A 10762-nucleotide genomic window follows, 5' to 3' on the forward strand; every position below is an offset into this window, starting at 1 on the left:
GGGGACGACGTTGTTCTCGAGTTCCCAGGTTTGGCACGCGATTGAGGAGTCCATGGTGGGGATTTTGGGAGGGGTGGAGAGGAGGTTTTGCTGGTGGGGATTGAGGAGTCCATGGTGGGTCGACGAAAGTAATAAAAGGAGATTTTGCTGGTAAAGAAGAGCTCGTTCTCAATTTTATACAGAAACCATTTCTGGAGGTTTTCATTTTGCTGGTAAAGAAGGCCGATCCAAGGGTTTCCTGCAGCTGCTAAGACCAATGAAGTTATTTTATTTTCTTTTTTCCTTTTTCAGTAGAAAATTTGATGAATTTGGTGATGAGTTTTGTTACAATAGATAGATATCATGTGAATGAATTTGAGTTTATGGATGAAATGTGAATGAAATTAAGTTTATGGATTCATGTGAATGAAATTATGGATGTGAAATGTGAATTCTTGGTCCATCTCAGAGCAAGAGAATTACCCCCATTGGAACGCTCTCCAACCTTCGTCAATTTCAGATCCCGAACCTCTGGAAAAGCCCCACCGCAGCGCGGATTTCCCCAAGTTCAAGAATCCTCCGAAGGATCGTATCGGTGCTCTACCCGAGGATCGAGGAAAAGCGCTTGATAAGGAGAGCTCGAGATCATCAAACGAGCCGCAAGCCAATACCCGGACTGGGGGTCGTACGCGATCTCCTAACAAACGGATTCCTACAACGGCCAGCTCGGCGGTGTGTGCAAAAGACCAAGAGCCCGTTAAGGTTTCACCCCCACAAAGGAGTGATTCCAGACGTGCGACTCTTGCAAAGGCCAACAAGGCAATGTTTACTCAGAAGAAGACGCATCGGGCAGACGAACGCGTTATACCTGAGAACCCCTGTGAGCAGCCGATAGGTTACTCCGACTGCAAAGTTCCCACTTTATCCCACTCAAATTATCCCATTGGGTAAAATTACCCCATTGGAACAATTTTACCCAATTTGACCAAAATTACACCAATGAATAACCCCCCCTTAAACATTTTATGCAGCTATATGATAATTGGGACTATGACAATCACCGTATAATTGACTGTCTTAAGGAAGAATTGTCGAACCTCATCAAATGTTCCCCCTTTGTATAATATTCCATCTTTACATAAAATTTTACAATTTTCCCAGCGAAAGTAAGCTCTTGAACTAAGAACAAGGTAGTTCTGATTCAAAATAACCAACTTATTCATTTCTGATTCAAAATAACCAACTTATTCATTCTCTTTTTCTCTACAACTTAAAACCAATTAAGCATGAAACATGCTTGTAGATAGTACCCAATGTCTACGATACACTTCAATTGTTTTCTAGTTATAAGTTACTAGTTTTCTTTGATTGGTTTCTTGAATATTTAATTTCTGTTAATGCTTTCACACACACGTACAAAAATCCACGCACTCACAGTTGCTTGCACACACAAACGCGCGCCCCTCTAAATAAGGGGTATGTGGTGGTTGATCAGTTTTTCTAATGAGCTACCCAGAGATGGACTAATTGAGAAGCGTATCCTATTTATCACATCAAAAGGTATGGACATCTCTTGGTAGCTCATTTTGCTAAATAAATCGTCACCTCATATCCTGAGTGAATTTGAAAATTTCAATTTCTTTTACTCATAAAAAAGTCTAAATTTTTAAAAGAGGCGGATAGACACCCACTTTTCGAGTGAATTTGAAATTTTGAATTTCTTTTACTCATAAAAAAGTCTAAATTTTTAATAGAGGCGGATAGACACCCACTTTTCTATTAGTACGGGCAGACTCCCAATTGCTATTATTTTATTCTTAAAAGAATAAAAGAGCTATTATTTTATTCTTAAAAGAATAAAAGAAAGTTTACTCAGAGTGTCTATCTGCAATTTGGCAAATAGCAATATAGTATAATATAGTACAAGGGGTTCTCCGCATAATTACAACTATAAGGGTCTGATATGAAACAATGTGATGCAGGTATGAAGATCAACGACGATAATGTTTCATCAAATCCACTACCATTCTTAGCAGGAAGCTCGAGAATAAAGTGAAGCTTCAGATGGTTTTAAGCAAAAATTATGAATGTACTAAGTTCAGACCTTTATAAATTATTCAGATAATAAATGTAATGATCTGTTCTCTTAACACAGTTTGACTTGTAATATTTAGATTAGCAAGAATACTTGGCAACAGAATCACTCGCTCACTAATCAATCTGAGTATAGCACAAGCGCAATCGATATTAATATTGATAACAACATGCACGCAATAGCGGCTCTAAAAAATACCTGGGCGAAAGAAAACAAAACCTTCGTCGGGCTGAACCGGTTCGACGTGAGGGACCTCTGGAGGCGATGTGATAGCGTCGAACTGAATGACGATGTAGTGGGAAATTTGAGTCGTGGCTACGTCGATTGGACGATGATGGTGAACTGAACTGAATTACGGCGTGGCGACGAAAACGGGCGGTGGCGTCATACTGGATGATAGCAAACTGATCAGTGATGATGGTGGACTGAGCATCAACGACAACAAACTGAGCATCGATGGAAGTGGCTATGTTGATTTGACGATGTAGTAGTCTGCAATGTTGGTGGTGGCTGCTCCAATCAAAGGAGCATAGGGGAGAGTAGCAGTCGGTAGGGAGTCAGTGGGTAGCTCGGCTAGGAGGAGATCTGGAGGGGAAAGGGACAGCGACTGTCAGGTAGGGGAATTTCAAGGGAAATGAGGGGGAGGAAGGGGGTTATCGAGCGGGAGGGACAGGTTCCGTGGCGTGTGGGAGGGAGAGAAGTGTGCGCCTTGGAATGATGACGAGGAGCTGGAGCGTTGTGTTAGACGCGTTGCGTGAGCTAAGAGGCGGCGGAAGTGACCAGTTAAGGATGGTTGTGCTAAAGACTTGGAAGGAGATGGAGGAGCATGTGAAAATGAACTCGCGAGGCGGACTATGTTGCTGCAGGGAGGCGTTGTTGGCGCTGGTGGTGGGTAGCTACAGGAAGGAAAAGAGAGACGGGGTTTGGGTGACGTGAATTAGAGAAGGGAGAGGGCGGCTTTGTACGTGGAGGAAGAAAAGAAAGAAATGCAGCTAGAAAAGAAACGAAATAAAAGTTGCCTAGGGTTTCACACCTTAATTAAGCCAACTTAAATTTTATTCATTCTTCAATAATCTTTCATCTGATTACATAAGTGCTTAAATAGAGAAATTACAGATCTCAAAATCTCACAAAAATCTCTCATAATCAATCACAATCAATCAGTTACTAAACTGATTAACTACCAAATCAAAAACTAAAATTCAAAATTCAAATTAACTATTACAACCGAAATACTACTAACTGAAAATCAAAACCACAATGCTGAAACGTGGCGTCTCCTCTTCTCAAGCCATTTCCAGCAAATACAAGTACAAACACGTCTCAAGGTGAAAATTACTGAAAGAAGAAACTAATTGGCTTGCAGAAATGAAAGAGAAAAAGATCTTAAAACATTTCGGTTAGATAACAAGCAGAAACTGGTGAAAATTGCACAAACTTTCTTTCATAACTAGTGAACTTAAGAAGGCTAAAGGATAGAGATGCATTCATCTCACAGGTATATTGTAACTAAAGCAACCGCAGTCTCGCAATGGCTGAAAGCTAACAATTGACAAAAGCTGAAAGCACGACGTTCCTTGTCATTTTAAAGATGGTGGTCATATCCTTAGAGTTTAAAGATTGTGATAAAGAGAGAGTAGCGTTTTTGCAAAATGAATAATAATGCTTTTCGTGTCTATCTCCTTATCATAATCTTTAAAGATATTAAAGATGGAAAGTTAATTGAAACTTGGAGTTACTAAATTGTTAATGAGAAGATACATATACAGTGGAATAGTGATAACTACACCGCTGCTCCTACACTACCTACACTACTTCTACACTATAAGAAACAAAAAATACAATGACTCATCAAGAGAGCTCATACTTATTTCTCTTGTAGGGTAGATGTAGGGTAGGAGAGGGCAGTGTAATTATCACTCTTCTATGCAGTGAGGCATATAATTAATGTTGGAGGATCTGGTTTTGTAGAAATTCACTCATTTTCAAGGATATCCAGCCCATCCCGCTGCAAACTGCTTCTAATATAGCGAGGTTTTCCATTTTTTTGGACAGGTTCAGGAGATGATAGGACGGCGAGGAGGCTTCGAAGGGCATTTCTCAACCTCGGACTGCATGAGTTAGCCAAGAAGAATACCCAAATAGAGGCTGGGGACAACTGTTCCAGCAACTAAGCTCCATTTTCTCTTGTCCTAATATGAAGAAGAAGTTTTTGCTCAGTGAAGACGCCCCCACTTTTGGTTAGCTATAGGAAGTATCATGCTTTGTCTAGTCATTATACATTAAGTGTGGTTGTTATTTATCCCCCTGTTGTTATGTTTGAAGTGTTTCTATCTAGCTGTAGGGGACTGTAGGTCAAGTGTGGTAGGTGACGACATTGGTCCGCTCCCTACTCACTTCTCCTATTGTGCTCTCTCCATCTAGAGATGTTGTAATCTCCTCTGTTGATACTTTTGCAATATATTAAAATGAACAGGGCTTTACACCCTGTTTCTCAGGTTCAAAAAAAAAAATTTACAACCCGTAACGTCATTTTTAATATATTTCACTACAAATCAAAATTTCTGGAACAGTTTAAAAGTTGTACAAATTTCAAGTTCAAGAAAACCTAGAGAGGAATAATGCCAAATTGGCGGAAAAGAATAGAGCGATACCAGGGGTAATGCGCTTAGAGCTATTGGGATACTGTTCTCTTAGAAAATACATACAGGGGCGGATGCATATAGTCAGTTAGGCGAACAGTTGCACCCCCAACAATCTACAAATTACTTTTAAAAGCCTTCTACATTTACAATTTCCCCTCATAGTTTTAAAAAAATTTGCACCTCAACTTGAATTTTCAAACAATTTGCATTTAGCAGTTACCAATTAGTAGACATCTTCATTCAACCTGTTTGAAATTAATATTCTATTTTCACTTAGGCAAATAGATACTAGTCATTCACCGCTCCAAGAAATTTTTTTTGGATCTACATATAGGGAAATTAGAGCCTTATACACTTACAGCCGGATATGTTCTGTAGTATAAGACCAACTCAAAAATAGACTTATTTTCGTGTCTGTCAAATCCCTAACCAAGCTCTACTAAGTCTTAACTAGAGATGTTAAATGTGATGACCAGACTTGCTCTTTTGACCTTTTCCTTTTTTTTCTCAATATTTTATCTCCAGGATCTCTATTCATCTTCGTCTACGTTCTCATTGCAACCATACTACTATTTGTTGTAAACAAGTAAACGTCACTGGTAAAAGAGATGCTTCGATACAAATTCAAGATTAAAACCAGTACAAAATGAAATTTCTGATGCTGTCGACTAAAATGATAAAATATTTTTGGAAATTTTGCTGCAAAATTCTACTAAAATGGGAAAATCTAGCATGAAAAGCATATAAGGATGACTTGACGGCTAAAATCAGTGCAGAAACAAATATTTTGCTGGGAATTTACTGCAGAAAATACGACACTAAACTTGAGGAAGCAAAATGCAAGCTTGAATTCTGTTTTTCTCTTAAAACATACTGCAACAAATACAGTTCATGCTAAACTGAATCACATTTAAAGAAAGATGTACCTCCATACAGGTAGTCGGCAGTAAGTTTCAAGCTCCTAGAAAGCACATCACTTACAAGGGTTTGAAATTTGGACGTTCAAACTAAAAAAGAATCCACTTCTCTATAGGGAGTTGCTTACCTCGTATCTTCAAACATCTTTCAGATCATCAAAAAGTTCTGATATCAAGCTCCTAGAATCCACCATTTCAGAGGGCTTGTAATCTGAAGAAGTCATCAATACTCATATAGCTCAAGCCATTTACCGAACATAGCAAGTCAATCTCCTTAACTTCAAGTGTAATTGTTAAACAAGGAAAGCTCAAGCCATGCTAAGATCAAATGTTTGAAGAATGGCTGGGTAAATAAAATTGGGTTATCACATAACATAATAATATCTTAATCTGAGAAAACACTCAAGGAAAGAAGGTAAGGATAAACATGTCCGGTTCCAATTCAAAACTCCTCTTTTATCATTGAGTAATAATCTCTTAGTCTAGATAATAACTAACTGTTGGAGACTCACATCTAATATTGAATTATTGGCGACTACTACTCGAACATCATAATTAAGTGTCGCGAGGGAGCCCAACCCGAATTCTTCGACTTAGACCCTTAAGCTATACCCATCTGAACAAAAATCTGATAAGTTGCTATATTTATATCTTTACAATTATTCTTGTTTGAAATCATAGCACATTTCTGAACACAATGACTTTTATCTCCTTGTGTGTGTGTGTTTGGTTTTTTCTTTTACTTTTTTCTTTTTTTTTTTGGGTTGGGTGATGAAGAATAACAATATGATAGATATCAGTTTGAAGTGTGCCTTAAAATATTTGCTTTGGAAGTAATAAGCATGCACATTCTACAAAAGGTGGATGAATTAATTTGTTGGACGGCACAGTGCACCTTTGCCCAAAATCAAAAGACGACCATAAATGAACCCACCCATGAAAAACATAATCAAAGATGTACTGGATATACTGGATCACTAGTGAAGTGAGTTATCATGCTATGAACAATCTTTGATAGCTCACCGGATTACTAGTGAAGTTAGATTTCCAGACCTGGATATACTGGAAACAAACAATGAAATGAGAAAGCTAAATAACCGCATAGCTTATCACATAGCAGTTCAGCATATATACATGACATATCAAGGTGTCAACTATTTAGTATGCAATAAGAATACAATTACTCTTTGATACTTTCTCTCACTTATAAGAAATGAAGGTATAGTTCCAAAAATATGTGAATAACAAATATAACTTCTTTAAATAACTACGATGATGAACTGCTATGTACTCACCTTAATAAACAAACTCATACGTAAATAGACATCAAGAGTTACTAAGCTAAAACTTTTTTAGTACATGATATTCCTTGAAAGACACAAACCCAACACTTTCAAATAAAGCATTAAAAGCTTTATATGTTATCCACAAGAAATAATAGAAATGTAGTAGAAAATGTATTAACTATAGACCGTCAATTCTATATAAACGTTGAAGTATAAAAAAACAACCACAAGAATTAGAAGACCTTCAGTTCAACAAGCACGTGATCTAGTCAGCCAACTATCATCCTAAATCAGTTCTGAATATGATTAATTACATTAAACAAATTACTCCAAAAAAAGAAAAAAGTCAAAATGTGTTTTACCAGACATTTGCCTCCAACAACTTCTATCAAGAAACAAAATAAAAAGACACACTGATCCTAGAAATAGAGGGTACATATTTACATATTGCAACAATCAATTACAATTATGCTTGAAAATCTCTCACTACCCGCTAGAATTGAGCTTAATGCAATCTTAAATTCATCTCGCATGGTTACTATTAGCGAGAGTTACAAGCATAAGACGGACTCAAAATCATAATAATCACAACAAATAAAAGAGAATCCATCTGCAAGAGCATCAACCAAATCAATTTCACTGTCGTAAACAAGTCCAAAAACACTAGGCACAGCTAACATGACTCAGAATTTATTCACCCACAAAGAATACATCTTAGCCCTTTGCAAATACCATTCACATCAAGACATTCACCCAAAAAAAAGCATTCAAATCAAAAGCACTCACCTTGCTTGCTTCATGAAATCCGGATAGTAGGTACCTCTATACACTTTCCCCACAATAAAGAAAACTCCATTGCATCTACACGCCAAAGAAGGAGAACCACCCTTTCTTCTTGGGCTCCTCCTCCACCATCACGGCCTTCATACTATCCCTCTCGACCAACCTCCACGCCGCCTGCTCAAACGCAATCCCCGCCAAGCTAGGCGGCCTATTCAACACCAAGGGAAACCCCCGATTTGTACTCCTAATCACCTCAGCATCCTCCGGCACAACTCCAAGCAATTCAAGCCCCAGCATCTCTTGCACATCAAGCACAGACATCATATCCTCATCCTTGATCAGATCAGTCCGAACCCGGTTCACGATCATCTTGATGTCCTTGATCCCGTCGCACTCGAGCAGTCCAATGACCCGATCAGCATCTCTGAGGGCGGTGATATCGGGGGTCGTCACGACTACAGCCTCGTTGGCGGGGGCGATGGCGGTGATGAACCCGGCGTCGATTCCGGCGGGGCAGTCAATGAGGATAAAGTCGCGGTCTTTAAGGGCGTCGACGATCCAGAGGAGGGAGTTGGTGCCGAAATTGAGGGGAAGCTTGGAGCGGGGCTTGGTGACGCAGAGGAGGGAAGAAACGAAGAGGGAAAGCGCGTTGGTCGCGGGACGAGGGCCTGTCGAAGGCAGAGAAGGCCGCTTAGGGCGTCGAGGCGGTGAAAGTTACGCCGGACTCGATGCCGAGGAGGAGGTGAGGTTTGCGGAGGCCGAGGTCAGCGTCAAAAGGGCGCGACGGAGAAGGCGTGGCGGGCGAGCTGAGAGGCCGAGGTTGGCGGTGGTCCGTGTCTGCCCCGACGGGCCACCCTTTTCCTGAGGTGACTGACGACGAACGCGGGGGTGGCCCCGAGAGAACGGGCTTGGCGAGTAGTTAGGGAGGAGCGGACTGTGAAAGGGGGGGAGATGGGCTTTAGGGTTTTTTTGGATTTGGGGGAGGTCAGGAGAGGGTTTTGGGGGAGGAGAGAAGGGGAGGAGGCCATCCTAGGGCTTTTTGAGAATTTTTTTTTTTTGGTAAATAATTATTGTAGAGCAATGCGTTCGATCAACATCTGAGAGCCGGAGTGTTGAGAGAGACGTCTGTCGGAACGACGGAGGGATTTGAAAAATTCCTCAACGACCCGTTGAGCCAAAATAGGAGGACGAGGACAAATGAGGTGACCCTTCTATTGGAGAATAAGTTGTTATCATTCTTATTGGATAATAAATTGGTCATCATTGATGACCAACTCATTATCCAATAAGAAATGGACACCTTACTTGTCTCTCTTATTGGTCTCATATTTTGGATCTTTGTAGCAAAACTCGAGGGATTTAGTTGGGAGAGGGACATGTAATCAGCGGTGAGAGCGTGGATGGGGGTTAGAAGATGGAAGGGAACACAAAATTTTTCCTGTTTGGGAGTTTTTTCAGGGTTTATGGGAGGACAAATTTTGAAAACAATCGTATTTGAGAAAATAATTGCAAAAATCGACCCATCTACAAAATATTTGTGAACACCGCTCCAGTTTCAGCCGTCGGGCTGAAACTAGATCCGTTTTGAAGAAAAATCTTCCGAAACTTCACGGGACTTCAAGCCCCGTGAAGTTTTCTAATGTACAAAAACTTCACGGGATTGGAAGAAGTCTCGTGAAGTTTCGGAATATATTTTGTCAAAACTGAACCAGACAGCTGAAATTAGATCGGTTTTAACAAATTTTTTTAGAATAGGTCAGAATTAACAATTTTTTTTTTAAATAGGATGGTTTTCAAAAATTTTCCTTTACGGGATGGTGGGGGAGCTAAATTTCGATACGATTTTTCTTGATCGGGAGTTTTTTCGACGGTCGAGGGAGCACAGAAAATGGGTGTAAACTTTTATAAGATGGATAGGTCATTTAACCCTTATAATTTATTAGTTGACAAAATATCTTAATGACATGTAAGAGTATTTGTATAACTTTATATATATTTTGTTCACTTCCCTCCTCTTTATTAGAACTCTCAAACAATGTGAATTAAGCTTACATCTGTTCTTCTTACTAAACTTTCAAACAATATTTTATTTTCCCCCCTCTCCTTCCTTGCCTTTCCTTTCTATTATTTAACTTTCCTTCCCTTCCCTGAGTAAACTTCCAAAGAAAACATTAGATTTTAGAGCTCCTGCTAAGCACTGCGAAACAGCCATCAAAGATGAGGTTGGTTGTAATTTAGGAGTTGTTTGGTTCGCTTAAAAAATGATAAAACGATTATGTCTATATAGGATAAATAGATTCTTTTGTTTTCTTTCTCTATGTTTGGTTCGTTTCTTACTTTTGGTGGAAACCTCTATTGTTTGAGAAAAACTCAATTTTTAATTTTTTTTTTTAGTTTTCCTTGAAATGGGGGTTTTGGTGTTTGGTTCACACTTAAACATAGCTGGAAATCATTTTTCACACTTTCCTCTTTTATGGTTGGCGTAATAACACATGAGAAAATAATTAGCTATAAATGATTTTTCCTCAATTTCTTGTGTTTGGTTGGTTTTGAAGTATGTATAAAAATATGAATAAGCTTACCATGGTAAAATTACCTCTCATTAAGGACAACTTTTTTGTGACAATTGTGGGTAGTAATCTTACATATGTTCAATGAAGAAAGTTTGTTGATGTTAAGTGATCACACAGTCAATATGTATCCATGTTTGGATAAGTTTGTTGAGGATTGATGAGGGGTTGCTTTCTTCTCCGACTTATGTCTGGTTCTTGAGCTAGGTGGCTGAAAAATCTACACATGTAGAAATTCATGAGAGGACGAGGTTTGGTCCTCCCGTTGTACCTCCGACGATCAAATTAGCTGACAAACTTGAGCGGGATAAATAAGAACTGTGAGAGTTCTTGTTTGTGTGCAATATAATTTTGCAGATATCTCTCAAGAGATCAAGTTTGTGAACCAGTTTTTTAAATAGTTTTGGAATCCCCTTAAAGTTCTAGTAGCACATGAATATATACCATGGATAGAAGGATAGATTAGTCACTTCGGCCGAGCACTAAG

The 10762-nt window shown here is 39.1% G+C and overlaps 1 protein-coding gene across 1 annotated transcript; it reads right to left on the reverse strand.

Annotated features, from left to right (window-relative positions):
* LOC109835562 (putative septum site-determining protein minD homolog, chloroplastic) lies at positions 7518–9917 on the reverse strand. The gene is given in 6 exon segments (XM_020403532.1): positions 7518–8350; positions 8352–8483; positions 8485–8511; positions 8513–8557; positions 8559–8575; positions 9839–9917. Coding segments are annotated over 6 exon segments (867 nt in total). The 3' UTR covers positions 7518–7783.

Source organism: Asparagus officinalis, chromosome 1 (assembly GCF_001876935.1).
Source record: "Asparagus officinalis chromosome 1, Aspof.V1, whole genome shotgun sequence".
Taxonomy (NCBI): Eukaryota; Viridiplantae; Streptophyta; class Magnoliopsida; order Asparagales; family Asparagaceae; genus Asparagus; species Asparagus officinalis.